At 32.7% G+C, this 19,945-nt stretch overlaps 1 protein-coding gene across 11 annotated transcripts; it reads right to left on the reverse strand.

The window, feature by feature from the left end:
• Nucleotides 1-2,541: 2,541 nt before the first annotated feature.
• LOC145801957 (RNA polymerase sigma factor sigA-like) lies at nucleotides 2,542-18,190 on the reverse strand. Of its 11 annotated transcripts, XM_082893928.1 has the most exons (9): nucleotides 18,085-18,184; nucleotides 17,790-17,892; nucleotides 17,554-17,667; nucleotides 4,506-4,634; nucleotides 4,283-4,343; nucleotides 4,096-4,173; nucleotides 3,916-3,986; nucleotides 3,408-3,520; nucleotides 2,542-2,899 (listed from the first exon to the last, which is right to left on the reverse strand). In XM_082893928.1, exons 2-6 carry the CDS (start codon nucleotides 17,877-17,879, stop codon nucleotides 4,166-4,168), a joined length of 402 nt encoding a protein of 133 aa, XP_082750054.1. In that variant the 5' UTR covers nucleotides 17,880-17,892; nucleotides 18,085-18,184; the 3' UTR covers nucleotides 2,542-2,899; nucleotides 3,408-3,520; nucleotides 3,916-3,986; nucleotides 4,096-4,165. The 11 variants fall into 11 exon arrangements, with proteins under 11 accessions (XP_082750054.1, XP_082750052.1, XP_082750051.1 ...); XM_082893926.1 differs by having other exon boundaries at nucleotides 17,790-18,190; XM_082893925.1 differs by having other exon boundaries at nucleotides 4,264-4,343; nucleotides 17,790-18,190.
• Nucleotides 18,191-19,945: the final 1,755 nt, after the last annotated feature.

Genomic DNA, 19,945 nt, shown 5'->3' on the forward strand with positions numbered 1-19,945 from the left:
ATAAATACCTAGGGTCCGAATACAACGGTCCATTCAAGGGTTCCGAAAAAATCATTTGTGCAAGACTTAACCTTCAATTAGGGAACACGTCCCATCAATCCATACTTGAAGTTAACATATTATCATATCATTATTATTCAAGTGATCAAAAACCCAATACCACCCCATTTAGTTTCCCCTTGAGTTAGATGTTTTAAGTGAATGTTAGAATAAGCTATTGAGATTATAATTTGCATACACGTTTGAGCATCATCGAAGCACCATGACAAAGAAACATAGACATAAAAATGTAAAAATCATACTAAAGCCCAAACAAGTGATAAGAAGCATATTCATGAAATTTTAAAGTATGAAATCATAAGCAAACATAAATTTCCAAATTAGATACTCTTTAAAGATTACAATCTAAGAGACATTTCTTGACTTTTTCCGAACTCGGCCTTTCTATGGTTTGTAGAGAATTTTATCTAGTTTCTATGTCATTTTTCAAAAACGGGATACCTTTCCTAAATTTTTCGATGGTGCTACAAGAATCAATTAATGTACATACTAGTGTACCAACTAGTGTTATGTCAGTATTACTGACCCCACCTATTATACAAATTACAAATACCCAAAATCTCTCAAATTATGCTTCATCATTCGTTAGTATACTATTTAGTACATTAATTGGTATATATAGCATTATTCTAATTTTTTAGTTATTAAAGAAATACTCTAGCACTGTTCATATTCGTCGATTGTTACGAAAATTGGATTTTTCTTAAACCACTCACTCTTTTTCAATAAAACCATTTTTAATTGAAGGATAACACTTTAAGGATAACATTTTTTTAGAATTTTTGAAAGTGGGCTGAAAATATCGATCTTTTTTGCACAAAACTTGAAGTAAGAAGAGTAATAGAAAAAAAGGGCAACTATGAGTAATTTTCCATTTCTCTTATGACGAAAACATGCTAAATAGTATATAAATAATTCAGATTTTTAGAATAAAGGTATGCTTTCGGAAATAATGTGAAAAATGAGTAGAAAAATATAGTTTTGTTTCCATTAAGTGAAAATACAAATAAGGAAAGAAACAATGCTATAATTGCTTTATTCAAACACAAGAACATTATGAATACATATTTGAAAATGATACATTAAACTTCTAAGATCATGTATTTGAATGAGAAAATAAAAGAGGGTTGTGCTGTGACTTGCTTGTTTGCCTAGGAAAGGTGTTATGCAAGAATTGCTCACTTTTCTTCCTCCTCCTCCAAAGTTCTCACTTTCTCTCCTCTTTCCGTCTGCTCAACCAAAATATAGAGTGTGTGTATGTGTTTGTTGTGCCAAAAGTGTTGAGGGAGGTGGTGTATTTATAGGAAAATTGCGGTGAAAGGTCCAAAATACCCATTGATTTCAAATGAATTGAATAGTCTTGGATTTATTTAGGATAAAATGGAATGAGGGGTGATTTAGATGGTTAATCATGGTTTAATTATGGCTTAAATCTCATTTGGTTGGAATGGAACTAGATGGCTAGATTGGTACAAAACAAGTTTCCAAGTTTTGGGGTACTAGCTCACTTTTTTCCTTAATTTCATAGATTTTGCTTCGAAAAGTACATCACAAACTTTCTTCAAGAGGGTGGCCGGCCATGTGCATTTGATCAAGGGATTTGTATCATCTTTTTGGTACAAATATGTGTATATATATATATATATATGTAGATATTTTGGTACAAAAAGATTAAAATAATAATTTGTATTTTTATATGTATAAAGAATGATTTGAGGACAAAATAAAATTAAAAAAAATTGCAAGGGCTTGGATTTAATTAGAATATCTATTTCAAGTTTAGTATTAATTAAAATAGTGTTAGGAAAAATAATTTAGTTTGAATTATCTTACTTTGAATTAAAAGACGCATAACCGAATGAAAACGATAGAAACCGAAAACTAGGGTTTTGAGCGATCAATCTATAATTAGAGAGTTAAGTAATTAATACTAGAGTGTTAGAAACGACTACTAAGTTACGGGAGTCGATTAGGATTTGCACAGTTTCATCCGGGATTTGTTTTCAATTCTAGGGTTAAAATTATAAATGAGGAGTTGAGGACTTTTATTATAATAATTCAAAAGTGAGCCTCACTAGGATTTATAAAATTTAGGGGTCTCACACCAGCGATGATGAGTGATGGCTGGGTTTTGGATGGAGAATTAGGATTTAGGGTAATTTGGTACTTTTATTTTAGGACAAAAATATAATATAAAAAAATTCGTCAAGTGCAGATTGAGAGATTTGGCGTGAAAATATAAGCTCCCTACAAATTGAAGAAAATAAGACAACCTATTCACATCTTCACTGCACAAGCTAATTTATTTCATTCCCGTTGGATACCACCACCTGCATATGCATGTATTACCTGCGATTCCACATTAATTAGTCTGAAAATGGTTTGCCAATAAATTAAGACAAAGTGGTTAGTCCACACAACACATGTAATGTAACAAAGGCAATAATTTAAACCTGGTTTTGAAGTTTGTAGAAAAAGATATAGATAGATTCACAACTGCGAATCTTTGGCAATAATAGAATACATTAGAGAGTGATTGCTGTGACATATGTTAGAAGCTCTCGATCACAAGGTGTGTTTGACACTTCCAACATAAAATTAAAGGATACAATCTGTTACATAACCATGTATGTATACACTTGCTTAATTCCTGATAAGAAAAATAAAATGGAGAATCAACTTCTCTTCCTTGATATTTACATGCAATTTCTATGTAGTCCACTACCAAAGTCAATGATTCATCAGCATGGCCTCCAGTCTCCTCTTCCTTGCAGCATGTTTTAGTTTCTCTAGTGCAACAAGTCCGATATGCCTAACTCTATCCCTGGACAATCCTATCCTGGAGGGTTGGACATAATGACATTCAAAACTACTAAGTTAATTTGGACCCAAAAAAAAAAAAAAATATGAAAGCAAAAGAAGGATTTCAATAAACAGGCAGGGAAAAGGACCTAGAAATCACAATGTCACCAATGTAAAGGTTCAAAAGAGTGCATGATTGAGTTCATAGATGCATTGCACCATGTTAATATTATTGATCATTTCCTTTGGTTGCCTAGTTAGTTGTATCTATAAATGGAAATTTGAATCATGTCAATATCACCACACAAATTTTTGCATCAATCAGAGGGCTAAAGTTCATCTGAATGATTTGATTATAGACCACATGCAACGATTTAAAAGTAAAAAGTGCTCCCCTATAATATAGCTTTAGCATCAGCATTCTTTCTTTAATTTCAAAAGCATGCATGACAGAATCAACTCCAGAGCATTTTTAAAAGTATGTCTATATATCAGCATATTTGGCCACCTGAGAGATGTCATGGATAGTGTTTAGCAGTACCCACCGTCTACTAATATCCTCCCAAGTAAGGCATTCACTGTCCAGGCCATAGTAAAGACGTATAATAACTCTCTCCCGTTCTCTTAGTGTTGTACTAATAAGCTTATTTACCTCATCCTGCAAAATAAATTGTTCGTGCTAGTTTGGAAAACAACATTATAAGATGTGCTGTATTTACAAAAACTAGCTACAAAGAAAAGCTAAAAAAAGCCATTTGGCATATTTTAGAATCTCAATACATGTAGAAAATAATGTTCTACATTTTAAAAGAAATAAGCATATATGCATGCATTTGCATGTAGATCACTTAGATTCCCCTTCTTCTCACTCTCTGTGAAATTTGATCATATCAATGTGTTGATTTTGAGCAGGATAATACGGAGATATTCATGGATGGGTGCCTTTTATCAGTCATTCGTTCATTGGCAGACAACCTACTTTCCTGCTCAGCACGGAATAATATTTCCACTGAACATTTTGCATTTTAAAGTTTTAAAAATTCTTTTTGTTACCTTACTAGCTTGTGTGCCCACTCATCTACTCCATGCCATGGATTGTTCTCGAGGTGATTATCTGCAAAGTACTGGAAAGATAGAAAGAGGAGTCAAACTTTTATCTCTTAGGTGGTATGTAGTGTCAATAAAAAGTTAGTATTCAAAAATTGAGTTGTTTCATAGTACATATGCACTTACACTATGAAGTGTTTCTCCTGGAAGGCCATTTAAAGAGGGGAATGCTTCCCTATCAGGAGAGAAGACCTTACTAATTGCCTACAAAGAGAGATATTTTACATTAAGCAAGGAGAAATCACACAAGGGATGAACCCTGGTATAACTGCAAAAACTACAAGATATTGAGACAGTATAAAGCTCAAAGTACTTGGCATCTCTGTTGCATTCCTGACTTTTGTTTGGGACATGTTCAGGCATGCCGCAATTCTCTGAAATGGGAGTGTGGAAAACAAGTGAATTAAACGAGACGAGTTCACAAAATTAAAGCATGACATAGCTAAATCAGGATTTTTGATTAGCATGCTTTCATATATTTATATAGGTATGATGATGTGACACGCAAGAGTCAAGTAACAATCAATTAGGCTTACATCAATCGGTGGAGCAATTCCTTCCTCTTCATGTTTCGTCTTTGCATTACGGATTAAACTTAATCTTTCATGCAAATAAGTAGGCAATCTTAAGGTTCTTGCATTTTCAACTAATGCCCTCGAAACACCCTGCATGAAAGAGAAGTAACAGATCCTTCTAAGTTTACACACTGACAGAAGATCTATTAATGTGACTACAGGAATGTACTGTATACCCAATAAAAGAACAAAATTGACAAGATTCTGGGTTAAAAACACCCAATAAACCTTTTCTTTTATTGAAAACTAGGCGGCTTAAAAGTAAAATCATAGGAAGAGATTCATTAAGTAGAAGTTTTTTGAAAGCTTGAAGTTTTGTGCATGATGTCAGCATATATATGATATCAAAAGAGCTACTTGATCGCTGTTACGTTAAACAGATTCCAGATATTCTGTTTTAGAATGGCAAAAGAAATGGTTTGGTAAATCAAGACACATACAGATTGTATACATGTGTTTTCAGAAATTTGCAAGTGTTTCCAGCCTTTATACTCTTTATGACCCTGGGCTTTCTTAATTTAACCCTTAGAAATGGGGATCACGTCAGAGCTTCAAGGACTTAAAATACAACGCTGTGAAAAAAAGAAGAGACTTTTCTCAACCTCAAAAATGGAGTGCAAAAGACCGATATATTAGGATAAGGATTTCTCAAGTTTATAGCTATCATAAGGTCTCATAATCTACTTTTGATAAAATTTGACTTATATTTTTTTCATAAAATTTCAATTTTATTTTTGTATTAACATTTAGATATTTTATTTGGTGCAGTGATGTAATACAAGTAAACATTCACCTCCAAAATGCACCTTTTATGTGTATTTTAAATTTGCGGAGTGTCATGATTTATATTATGACACAAAGTGAAGATGATGGTGCTATAGATCCTTTTAGAAAAATTACTGAATTTAAAATACTTGGTAAGTTATGAAAATATATATAAAACTTCTTTTACATATTTTTATCAATATGTATATATATAAACATTAATATTTTTCTTGTAATAGATCGTGCAACAAATGGCGAGGAGTAGCTAGCACTACTAAATTTGATAAGGAATATCAATTATAATGCTCAACTACAAAATTTCGAAGGCTTGGAAATGGGGAAATCAACATCTAACGTCCCAATTTTGAAGGTTTGATGTTAATTTCCCTATTTCCAAGCCTTTGAAATTTTGTAGTTGAGTTTTACCATTGATATCCCTTATGAAATTCAGTAGTGATATCCACTCGCCATTTGAAGCATGATCTATTACAAAAAAAAATATTATTGTTTATATATATACATACTGATACAAATATGAAAAAGAAGTTTTATATATATTTTCATAACTTACCAAGTATTTTAAATTCAGTAATTTTTATAAAAGGATCTATAACAACATCATCTTCACTTTGTGTCATAATATAAATCACGACACTCTACAAATTTAAAATACACATAAAAGATGCATTTTGGAGGCGAATGTTTACTTGTATTACATCCTTGCACCAAATAACATATCTAAATATTAGTACAAAAATAAAATAGAAACTTAATGGAAAAGATATATGCCAAATTTTAACACAAGTAGATTTAGAGACCTTATACCGGTCTTTTGCACTCCATTTTTGAGGTTAAGGAAAACCCCTTTTTTTTCACTGCATTATTTTAAGAAATCACAAAATGTCATTTTATTCACTCGATTTCTCAATAATATTTCCCGAAGCTGTTCAACCTTTTCTACAACCACAACAAATTGAAAATCATTTTGCACTATAAACACCATTACTATTGGAGAAGCAATATTAGGGTGTGGCCAAATATTGGGGTTCATAAGCATCTCATACAAATTATCAGCATCATCTAGTCTTTCAAAAGCCTTTACACTAACACACTCATATCTACCTTGACTTTGAATGAAATTATTTAACGTTGGATAAGGAAGAACAACAATGTATCCAACGTCAAATGATTTCATTCAAAGTCAAGGTGGACATGAGTGTGTTAGTGTAAGGGCTTTTGAAAGACTAGATAATGCTGATAATTTCTATGAGATGCATATGAATCCCAATATTTGGCCGCAACCTAACATTGCTTCTCCAATAGTACCAATGTTCAGAATGCAAAATGATTTCCAATTTTTTTGTAGCTGTAGAAAAAGTAGGACAACCTCTGAAAAATATTTTTCAAAAAACAAGTGAATAAAACGACATTCTGTGATGTCTTAAAATACAATGCTGTGAAAAAAAGAAGAGGTTTTCCTCAACCTCAAAAATGGAGTGCGAAAGACCGATATATTAGGATAAGGATTTCTCAAGCTTATAGCTATCATAAGGTCTCTAAAACTACTTGTGTTAAAATTTGACTAATATTTTTTTTCATAAAGTTACTATTTTATTTTTGTATTAATATTTAGATATGTTATTTGGTACAATGATGTAATACAAGTAAACAATCATGTCCAAAATGCACCTTTCATGTATATTTTAAATTTGCAGAGTGTCATAATTTATATTATGACACAAAGTGATGATGGTGGTGTTATAGATCCTTTTATAAAAATTACTGAATTTAAAATACTTGGTAAGTTATGAAAATGTATATAAAATTTCTTTAACATATTTTTATCAATATGTACATATATATACATATAAAATTAATATTTTTCTTGTAATAGATCATGCTACAAATGGCAAGGAGTGGCTAGCACTTCTAAATTTGATAAGGGATATCAATGATAATACTCAACTACAAAATTTCAAAGGCTTGGAAATGGGAAAATTAACATCTCACGTCCCAATTTTGAAGGTTTGATGTTAATTTCCCCATTTTCAAGCCTTCGAAATTTTGTGGTTGAGCATTTTCATTGATATCCCTTATCAAATTCAGTAGTGCTAGCCAATCCTCGCCACTAGGAGCATATGATCTATTACAAAAAAAATATTAATGTTTATATATACATATATATTGGTAAAAATATGTAAAAAAAAATTTATATATATTTTTGTAACTTACCAAATATTAAAAGGATCTATAGTACCATCATCTTCACTTTGTGTCATAATATAAATCATGACACTCTGTAAATTTAAAATACACATAAAAGGTGCATTTTGGAGGTGAATGTTTACTTGCATTACATCCCTGCACCAAATAACATATCTAAATATTAATACACAAATAAAATAGAAACTTTATGAAAAAAATATAATCGAAATTTTAACACAAGTAGATTTAGAGACCTTATGATAGCTCTCTATAAGTTTGAGAAATTTTTATCCTGCTATACCAGTCTTTTGCACTCCATTTTCGAGGTTGAGGAAAACCACTTCTTTTTTTCACAGCATTATTTTAAGAAATCACAGAATGTCATTCTATTCACTTGTTTCCTCAATAATATTTCCCGACGCTGTCCAACCTTTTCTACAGCCACAAAAAATTGAAAATCATTTTGCACTCTAAACACTGGTACTATTGGAGAAGCAATATTAGGATGCGGCCAAATATAGGGGTTCATAAGCATCTCATACATATTATCAGCATCTAGTCTTTCAAAAGCCATTACACTAACACACTCATGTCCACCTTGACTTTGAATGAAATCATTTAACGTTAGATAAGGAACAACAACAATGTATCCAACGTTCAATGATTTTATTCAAAGTCAAGGTGGACATGAGTGTATTAGTGTAAGGGCTTTTGAAAGACTAGATGATGCTGATAATTTCTATGAGATGCTTATGAATCCTAATATTTGGCCGCACCCCTACATTGCTTCTCCAATAGTGTCAGTGTTCAGAGTGCAAAATGGTTTCCAATTTTTTGTGGCTGTAGAAAAATGTGGACAACCTCTGGAAATATTATTGAGAAAACAAGTGTATAAAACGACATTCTGTGATGTCTTAAAATACAACGCTGTGAAAAAAAGAAGAGGCTTTCCTCAACCTCAAAAATGGAGTGCAAAAGATGGGTATATTAGGATAAGGATTTTTCAAGCTTATAGCTATCATAAGGTCTCTAAATCTACTTCTGATAAAATTTGACTTGTATTTTTTTCATAAAGTTTCAATTTTATTTTTGTATTAATATTTACATATGTTATTTGGTGCAGTGATGTAATACAAGTAAACTTTCACCTCCAAAATGCACCTTTTGTGTGTATTTTAAATTTGTAGAGTGTCATGATTTATATTATGACAAAGTGAACATGGTACTATAGATAATTTTATAAAAATTACTGAATTTAAAATACTTGGTAAGTTATGAAAATATATATAAAACTTCTTTTACATATTTTTATCAATATGTATATATATAAACATTAATATCTTTCTTGTAATAGATCATGCTACAAATGGCGAGGAGTGGCTAGCACTACTGAATTTGATAGGGGATATCAATGATAATGCTCAACTACAAAATTTCGAAGGCTTAGAAATGGAGAGATTAACATCTCACGTCCCAATTTTGAAAGTTTGATGTTAATTTCCCCATTTCCAAGCCTTCGAAATTTTGTTGTTTAGCATTTCATTGATATCCTTTATCAAATTCAGTAATGCTAGCCACTCCTCGCCATTTGGAGCATTATCTATTACAAGAAAAATATTAATGTTTATATATATACATATTGATAAAAATATGTAAAAGAAATTATATATATATTTTCATAACTTATCAAATATTTTAAATTTAGTAATTTTTATAAAAGGATCTATAGCACAATCATCTTCACATTGTGTCATAATATAAATCATGACACTGCAAATTTAAAATACACATAAAAGGTGCATTTTTGCGGTGAATGTTTACTTATATTACATCTTTGCACCAAATAACATATCTAAATATTAATACAAAACAAAATAGAAACTTTATGAAACAAATATAAACCAAATTTTAACACAAGTAAATTTAAAGACTTTATGATAGCTCTATAAACCTGAGAAATCTTTATCCTGCTATACCGGTCTTTTGCACTCCATTTTTGAGTTGAGGAAAAACTCTTCTTTTTTCACAGCATTATTTTAAGAAATCACAAAATTTCATTTTATTCACTTGTTTTCTCAAGAATATTTCCTGAGGCTGTCCAACCTTTTTTACAGCCACAAAAAATTGAAAATCATTTTGCACTATAAACACTGGTACTATTGGAGAAACAATATTAGGGTGCAGCCAAATATTGGGGCTCATAAGCATCTCATACAAATTATCAACATCATCTAGTCTTTTAAAAGCCCTTACACTAACACACTCATGTCCACCTTGAATTTGAATGAAATCATTTAACGTTAGATAAGGAAGAACAACAATGTATCCAACGTTAAATGATTTCATTCAAAGTCAAGGTGGACATGAGTGTGTTAGTGTAAGAGCTTTTGAAAAACTAGATGATGCTGATAAGTTTCCATGAGATGCTTATGAATCCCAATATTTGGCCGCACCCTAACATTGCTTCTCCAATAGTACGAGTGTTCAGAGTGCAAAATGATTTTCAATTTTTTGTGGCTGTAGAAAAGGTTGGACAACCTCTGGAAATATTCTTGAGAAAACGAGTGAATAAAATGACATTCTGTGATGTCTCTGTGAAAAAAAAAAGAAAAAAAAAAGAGGTTTTCCTCAACCTCAAAAATGGAGTGCAAAAGACCGGTATATTAGGATAAGGATTTCTCAAGCTTATAGCTATCATAAGGTCTCTAAATCTACTTGTGTTAAAATTTGACTTATATTTTTTTCATAAAGTTTTTATTTTATTTTTGTATTAATATTTAGATATGTTATTTGATGTAGTGATGTGATACAAGTAAACATTCACCTCCAAAATGCATCTTTTATGTGTATTTTAAATTTGCAGAGTGTCATAATTTATATTATGACACAAAGTGAAGATGATGGTGCTCTAGATCTTTTTATAAAAATTACTGAATTTAAAATATTTAGTAAGTAACAAAAATATACATAATTTTATATATTACTATTCTGGGTAATGTTATATTTAATGTTACATATAATATAAACATAAAGTCCTTTGGATAACATTGCAAAAAAACATACTAATGGTTAATGAACCTAAAGTTGGGAGTAACGATTTTTCGGTGCCTTGTTGACCAATTAATGTTATAGGCTATGGGTGTTGATTGGGCGTCGCATTACTATGGCCTACACCTGATTTGTTGCTCTATGATAGAATCATTTATTTCATCAGTTGCGGTAGTGACCTTAGGCAAATAGATAGGTGCTATGCAATAAGTACATGTTTTGAGAACACCTATAGAATGATCACTGTCAGTTTAAAATTAAAAGGTAATTTTATTACAATGCACTTATTTTCCTTTGACCTGAGAGGCTTGTATAAATTAATTAACTATTCATTTAACTTTGATATTGTTAATTGATGACACCGAATCAAAGGCTATACACCGACATGTTGGGTAATGTGAGTGGTAATTGGTTTTATATAGGTGCTTAACATGGAATCCGCCATTCTCAAAGTGTGACAGTATATTCAAGTAATTCTTCCTATTAACGTTGGACCAAAAGAAAACCGGCTGATAATTTTCTCATAAAAATATTTTTATACATGTGTAATTACAAAAGTACTATTTTTGAAAAATACCTTTGGGGTCCAATTAGAAGAAGGGAAAATTTGGAATTTGCCTACATAAGCTAGGGTTTTTTAATAGTGATAAATTTGTCCATACCTAGTAGCACATGTGGAATATAGTTTGGTGGAAGGAAGTTTGTGACCAATCGTGAAAAAAGGTCTCACTTGTAAATCTCTACTTTTAGGAGTTTAATTGTAACGTGTTGATGGACACTATTACAATTAGTGGAAGCTTTATATTATCTATTTAAAAAATAATTAAATAAAAAATTGGATAAATTGTATCCTGCAAATTCAAAATAAAATATACATATTTTAATTTATCCCCACAACTGAAAGATAGAGATCCCTATGGATCCTACCTACATGCAAACTCTATCATGTATTGTGTATATATCAGATGTATTTGATACAAAAATTAGCCATCAAAATTTTTAAAATCTATAGAAAAATACACACCAAAGTAAAAGCATGAAGGTGCAAGGTGATTCACTTTAAAGTTGAGACACTTGGATCGCTTGGTGAGATACTAACAACAACACGCTTGGATTGACTCAAGATAATTTCAGACCTATGAAGAGAAAATAATCAATAAATTTTAAAGGGAAAATAATCAATAAATCTTATTTTATTCCCTTTGATAAGACTCAATAGTAATCTTAGGAATAAAATACGATTCATTGATTATTTTCCCTTTAATTTGACAGGACTGAATAGTAATGTTAGGAATAAAATAAGATTTTTTGAAATAAGTTTATCCAGGATCGACTCGAGATGATTTCAAACATATGAAGCACAGGTACAAGTATGAGTACTGGTATTGGTACGATACAGGTACATTGACATGGTAAAATTTATAATAATAATAATAAACCAAACCAAACCAAACCAAGTCTTAAGACCCATCAAATGGGGTCGGCTACATGAATCCTTCTTCTCCACGCAGTCCTATCAAAGGCCATTTCATTAGTCAAATTAAGTAGATTCATATCTCTATTTAAAACGCTAGTCAACGTTAATCTAAGCCTACCCCGTCCCCTAACACTTCCATCTACCGTTACAGCATCGCATCTCATCACTACTGCCTCTATTGGTCTCCGTTGAATATGACCAAACCATCTCAAACGATTCTCTCTCAACTTATCTTCTATCGGTGCTACTCCTACCCATTCCCGAATACACTCATTCCTAATCCTGTCGTGTCTAGTCTTACCACACATCCACCATAGCATCCTTATCTCAGCCACACTCATCTTATCTACATGTTGTTTCTTGGTTGCCCAACACTCCGTCCCATACAACATAGCTGGTCTAATAGCCGTTCTATAAAACTTACCTTTTAGTCTAGTGGGTATTCGTTTATCACACAATACCCCAGACGCACTTCTCCACTTACACCATCTCACCTTACTCCTATGGGCCACATCTGCATCAATCCCTCCCGCTGTTGTGATAATCAACCCTAAATAACGAAAATGTTCACTCTTAGGCAATTCTTCGTTTTCAATCTTCACTTCTCCTCTGCTTTCATTGTTACTGTTACTAAATTTACACTCCATGTATTCTGTCTTAGTTCTGCTTATCCGGAATCCTTTAGATTCAAGAGCTTTTCTCCAAATCTCTAACTTAGTGTTAACTCCTCTAGTCTCATCCACTAGCACAATATCGTCTGCAAAAAGCATGCACCATGGCACGTCATCCTGAATATTTATCGTCAACTCGTCCATAACTAACGTAAAAAGATAAGGACTTAAGGTAGATTCTTGGTGTAACCCTACAGTGATAGGAAATTCATTTGTCTCTCCAGCTGGCGATCTAATAGTAGTCACCACCCCTTCATGCATGTCCCTAATCACGTCAATGTAACCTTTTGTCACCCCTTTCTTCTCTAACACCCACCATATTATATCCCGGGGCACTCTGTCATATGCTTTCTCAAGGTCGATAAACACCATATGAATGTCTCTTTTCTTTTCTTTATATTTTTCTATTACCCTCCTCGAAAGATAGATCGCTTCCATTGTTGACCTACCAGGCATAAACCCAAATTGATTCTCTGATACCTCTGTTATATCTCGCAATCGGCGTTCCATCACCCTCTCCCACACTTTCATTATATGACACATTAGCTTGATTCCTCTATAGTTGTTACAATTCTGGACATCACCTTTATTCTTATAGATTGGTACTAAAATACTCTTCCTCCACTCATCTGGCATGTTCCTAGTCAACAAAATTTTACTAAACAATCTAGTCAACTAACCAACTCCCTTTTTACCCAAACACATCCAAGCTTCAATAGGGATATCATCAGGTCCTAAAGCCTTATTTGATTTCATCTTCTTAAGTGCAATTTCCACTTTTAAGTTCCTAACCCTGCGATAGAACCTATAGTCTTGGTTTATCCTATTACTGGCTATTTCTTCCCTTATTTCTTCCCTTAATAATAATAATAATAATAATAATAAAAAGAAGGTATTGGTATAACTTAATACATTTGTAAAGAAAATATTTGTTTCTAATTTGGAATAATATAAAAATTGATTAAATGGTTTAATTTGTTAAATCCAATATACAATTGACATTTAATGTCAAAAGTACAAGTACAAGATAAATCAAACTTAAATATCATTATATTAAATAACTTACAAACCATAATTTAATTTTAAAACCATGCTAAGCAAAAAACTAAAATTGAAAAAGAAGTCCAGTAAAAAGAATTTTATCTTTGTAGTAGAAGAAAATATTGTTTCGACTAAAGTATGGCACGACTTGGGTATATACTAAATATGTCTAGGTACACCAAAAATTAAGAAGGATAAATTTGAATACATGTTTTGTGTACCTAGTACGTATGCTGAAATACCATACGTCGGTAAGTACCCGGTACGGGTACAATATGTTCGTCGAATTATTCATACTTCATAGTCTCAAGATAATTCTACATGAGAATTTTTATATTTTTTATTATTTTCCTTACAAATGATATGCTATTTAAAATTTAATTTTTTCATTATTGAGATAAAAAAATAATTATTAAATATTTAAATTTAATTTTTTTATATTTGAGGGTTAACATGATTTTTAAGGTATAGTTTGGGGGGGTAAAATAAAATTCAAAATGAATTTTGGTGCCACGTTAGAACATTTCATCCAATTGTAGACAAAATGTGACAGCAGAGGCCAAATTGATCAAAATTTCGAAAGTTCGGGTGTAAAATTGATATTAATCGACGTCTGGGGTAAAATTGAAAAATGTGTGAAAGTTTGGGGGCAAAATGATATTTCCTCAATAGGTTACCCTACCAATGTCCTTGTATGATTGTATGTTATGTTTAATTGTATATGTTATGTGTTTTATGTTATATTCTACGTTAGTCTATATTAGCCTAAATATCATTAACCCTTGTATTGTGTCTTTAGGAAGGATAGTGAAATATAAAAATGAAAAAGAAGTTGAATCTTTGGCAGAACGATTGGACAAAATAGAAGAAGTGCTTGGGGGGGGGGGGGGGGGGGGGTTAATGGAAGCTATGCAGCAATGCTATGATAAATTGCAAGATCAAAAGAGGAACATGTTAAGTACATACAAGAAGTCTTAAGTTAGAAATTGAATATATATGTCTTCATTTGTATTTGTCTTATTCGATTTTTGATAAATTCAGGATCCATTTACTTGGCCATTTGAAACGTGACCCGAAATTGCTAGAATTGGTACTATATGACTAAGATTTAAACCAATGAAACTAAGCCTATTTAATGTTAGAATGAGAACAATTTAATTTATTAAGACCACATTGTCAACATTTTGACCTCTCAAAAAGGAAGACATGGTATTTTTCGTATATGAACGATTATCAGACGCAAAATGATAATTGAGGCTTTTGCTTTTGTTTATGTTTTGTCAAGTATATTAAGTCTGATTATCTCATGTACTTTTGTGGACATGTTTGTGTAAGATAAGAGTTATACACCACTTTGGTAGAATTTACACTCGTATCACACCCTTTTTGAAATGTGGAAATCTCAATTGACTAAATACAAAACAGAAGTTTAGCCTCAAAGACTGATTTAATAATAGTTTTATTGTCATTTGATAATTGAAAAGAGTTATGTACATATAAGAATTTGAATATCGATTTGCTCAATTAGAAACGATAATGTGGATTATTTAAGAATGACATCAACAACTAAAAGGAGGGAAGGTTGATGATGAAAGTATGAATTAGTTTCAACAATCATTTGGTATAAGAAAGATTGTCAAAATAGTAAATTTTGATTTAACAAAAGTATACTAGCTCGTAAAATTGTAATTAGGACAAAGGAATCAGACATTGTGAAAGATTTGAAATTGAAAGCAAAGATCCAACCAAAGATTAAGAAAGAAAAATTAAAGAAGGAAGCTTGAGATGTAAGGCGAAGATCACGGTCAAGACCCAAAAAGAATAGTAGGGAATAATTATATTAGAGTGCGCAACGGAAACAAAAAGAACAGTACCATAAATCAATTTCGAGGATGAAATTTTAAAATGAAGGAAGACGCAGAAGATCACCAAGGTTGACTGGTTCAAGTCGCGTTAGTGGAGCTTCTATAAATCAACAACAAAGTCAGGTAATCCTAGATGAATGGTTTTAAAGTTTTAGAATAACAAAAAAGGGCCCCATACTCTTATTTCTTCACCCTTATTCAATTCTATCTCTTTCTCCTTGCAAATCAAATATTATTTATTTTCTAATTTTGAATTGCTAGTGGATTACTTCAATTTGATGTCAAAATCTTTCCTAGCAACTTTTGAGCCCGTCCAAGAATTTAGAATAACAAAAAAGGGCCCCATACTCACATATACGACATAATTGTTACCTTCATCTACCTCATGATCATATATCGGCTTTGGTAACACCAAAATTTAAAAAAACTTCACTGAGACTCGCCTCGATACTCGCCTCGCCTTGAGGCTAAGGTAAAAACGCATCAAGGCTTTGATTTTAGGCTATACTCCCTAAAAGCTTGTGCATGACAGTCTAAGGCATGCGCTGTAGGTGCACCTTGTGCATAAGCATATGAGTCGTATATGCATATGAAGAGGCTGCCTTAGGCTCTTATTAAACTTAGTCTAGAAGATGGTTTAAATATAAAAAACAAAAAATAAGAAAGAATCCTTCCTGCAACTATGTTCTATAGAAAAAATTAAGTAAATGACCAATCAAGAAAAAACACAAAGTTAATGTTCAAGTGAGAGGCCCAATTACTGAAGTTAAGAATATCAATTTCACTATCAAAGAAGGCAAGCTTCATTCTTTGCATTGAAATATTCAACGCGTTAAGGAAAAAAGTATTTACAGCCTCATATTTAATTTTTACTATTTTAAAATATTTAATTTATTTACTAAATATTATCATTTAAAATTTGAAACTCCTACACCTCGATGCCTTAAAACTTACGCCTCACCTCATGAGTGGTAAAACACCTCAAGTTATGCATTCATCTCTAAAAACTTTAGGTAACACTACTCTACAAGATCAAGGACATAAGGGAGATCACTTTAAATTTAATGATGTGAAGATTATCATGATAATATGACAATCTTTATCAAACCTTCAGTTGCAAAATTCAAACAGACAACTTCTCCAACAAGAGGCAATTAATGCAACTTGGTATGACAAGCATTCAACCTAGAATAGATTAAACTTCATGTGAACTAAAAGAAGACAACATAGCCTTTAAACTTGATGCTTAGCACCTAAGATTGCTGAAAGCATTTTATTTATGAAAGTTCCTAGTGTCAAATGTATCTATATTTTGTATTGTTGTACCTTTCCATTTTTTCAGTAAAGTGTTGAGGCTTCAAGTAAATGGGGATCCTAATTTGTCAACATAATTAATAGGAAAAGTTCTAAAAAGTTCCTGGTTACTTTCTCAGCCGCAGAAAAGCTATGAATAGGCCTCACCAAAACAAAATAAGATCAATCCCTGATAAATAAATTCAAGTTGAAAGAATCAAAAGGGATTTTTCACTTGGCCTATTATCCAAGACATATACTAAAATTCTAAAACTTAAGCATTAACAAATTGGCTGTAGCCAGTCCAATCAATCCTCCCTTAAAATAAATAGAAATCAAGATTCAAAATATATACCAAAGCCATGGAAATTCAAATATACACACCCTTGAAAGGCATGTACCATATACATCCTTAGATATGCCATTTTTGTGTTAAAAGTTATTCATTGTGACATTATTTTAGTTATAAATCATAAGTTTTTTGGTTATGACATATTTTTTTAAGATAGGACTCAGAAAGTATCTTGCATATGCTACACATCCTTTCAGGGGTGGCTACCATAGTGTTTCCCCAAAACCATAGAACACCACTATATATATATATATATATAGTAAAACCCTAGTTTTCAAACCTGGCTACTTACTTTCCGGTGATTCACCTGTGCCGAGTACGTGAACTCATTGGCCAACAAATTTATCCCGGCCGTAATCTTATCATGCTCTCCCGCCGCCGCTAGCTGCTTCACGATTCCTTCAATCTGCACAATCATCAAACATTCATTCACCCAAAATCAAACCACCAAAAACCTTAGAACGATGATCAACTCAAAAATTGAGACACAAAATAGATAGAAAATTCTAGTGAGTGCAAAACGAGTACTTCTAGAGCAGCATTCTTCCGCTTCTCGTAGAGTTTGTCGGAGAGGTTTCGGAGAACGGCGGGAGGAATCACAGAGAGCGCGTCGGCCATAAAATAAAAAACCCTAGAATCGTTTCAATCGATTGAAAATAGAAATCAAAGTTGTCGTCGTTTTCTGATCTTCTCTTGCTGTAATCGGAACATCTCTAACGAACACATATAGATTGTATCGCTAGAGACGAGTTCGAGATTTGGCTTGAGAATCAACAACAGATCTGAAACAGAATTGGCAAGTGAATGGAATGAACTTACAAACCTAATTTTCTTTCCGAGAAAATTTCGTTGTTCGCACTCGCCGTGGCCGTGTTCTTAGCGGTTAAACGTCTCGGCCAGCGTGCCCTTTTAATGTTTGGAGCTACAGATAGGGATGACAATTTGAAACCGGTCCGACGGAGACCCGATCCCCCGACCCCGATTTATACGGTTTTTTTCCGAAAAATTCTCCCGACGGGACGGGGACGGTGTTCAAAAATTATTCCCCGATTAATTTCGGGCCGGGGACGGTGATAAGTGCCAAATCCCCGACCCCGGCCCGGCCCCGACTCGGCTGTCCCCGACCTGCTATATATATATATAATATAGTATGCTTTATATAATATAATATAATATATAATATAGTATGCTTTATATAATATAATATAATATAACTTTACTTTTCTCTCTCTCTCTCTTTCTCACTAACTCATCACAGTCTCTCTCTCGTCTCTCACTCACTGACTCATCTCTCTCTTCTCACTGCGTTTCTCATCTCTGTATCCCTCATTGAGATCTCACTCAGATTTTTCTCACTTCTTATCATCATCAGCAATATTATCCACATCGACCACCACCACTGATCTAAACAGATCGTGAACCGTGGTCCGTCCGTGAAGCCATCTGTGGTCCGTTCGATCGATGTCTTGATCAATGGAAAGATCGTGAAGACCTCTCTCTCTCTATTCAGATCCTATCATATTCAGATTTGACTCTTTGTTCTCTAGATTTACATCCACCATTGAACAGATCTGTTATTGTTGGTGCAAATCCTATCACTTTCTCTCTCGAATCGTATTTTTTTAATTTTTTTATTATGTAAATTTAGATCTGTTATTGTTGTTGTTGTTGTTGATGATGAAACGGATTGCCACATAGTAATTTTATTTTTCTGTTCTTGTGTTTCGACTTTTTTTTTTTTTTTCTTCAGATCTGCGTTTCAGCCATCTCCTCTTCAATTTCTGATTTTTTTTACATATGATGATTGTTGTTGAAAACAGATTATTTTTTATTTTTCTTGTTCTTGTGTTGTGTGTTGAACAAAAAAAAAAAAAAATTTGGCCGGGGATATTTCGGGGTCGGGGAAACCCGATCCCCGTTAGGGGGCGGGAGCGGGGGGAATGATGGGTTCCCCGTCGGGGATCGGGGGCGGGGACGGGGAGTTTTTCACCTTCGGGGATCGGGGACGGGGAGTGCGATCCCCGGCCCCGGCCCGGCCCGTTGCCATTCCTAGCTACAGACAGAGACACAGAAATTGCTGAGAGTTGTGGGGGTCTATTTATATAGCAGGTCACAGGGCACATCACTTAATTAAGAGCTCTGTTATTAATACTTATTAAATTTTTTTGGGTCACCTATATATTATTTGGATCCTAACCCTAAATCTTAAATTTTAATAATATTTTTTTTGACACTTTACTTATTATCAAATCAATCTATTAAGTGGGCTGGCTTTTTGGCTTTTTGGCTTTTTGGCTATTTTAGCCTGGGCTATTTTAGCCTGGTTTGGGAAGGGCTTTTTGGCTTTTTGGCTTTTTTTGTGAGAGAGGATTGTAATGATTATGGGTTGGATTTGATGTTTTGTTTTTTGTGGCTAAAATAGCCTATTTTATTTTTTGTGGCTATTTTAGCCAAAAAAGCCTGGGCTTTTTCTTGCCAAACAGAGGCTAATTAAATTTTTTTGGGTCACTTATATATTTGGATGCTAATCCTAAATCTTAAATTTTAATAATATTTTTTTTGACATTTCACTTGTTATTAAATCTATCTATATTTATAATATTTTCACAATCAAACACACACTTACTTAATTTTTCATACCTTTCCTTTCCTGACCGTCGGTCCATTGTATTCGTTTTCTTCAC

Source organism: Camellia sinensis, chromosome 11, assembly GCF_055761805.1.
Source record: "Camellia sinensis isolate YWXY chromosome 11, ASM5576180v1, whole genome shotgun sequence".
NCBI lineage: Eukaryota > Viridiplantae > Streptophyta > Magnoliopsida > Ericales > Theaceae > Camellia > Camellia sinensis.

Coding starts and splice junctions, on each gene's coding strand:
- LOC145801957 (XM_082893921.1), bottom strand. CDS start 17,879: ATGGCCGACGCGCTCTCTGTGATTCCTCCCGCCGTTCTCCGAAACCTC. Junction 4,635..17,553: donor CACAGGTGAATCACCGGAAA/GTAAGTAGCCAG, acceptor TCTTTCATGCAG/GGTGTTTCGAGGGCATTAGT. Junction 4,344..4,505: donor GAATTGCTCCACCGATTGAT/GTAAGCCTAATT, acceptor CTCCCATTTCAG/AGAATTGCGGCATGCCTGAA.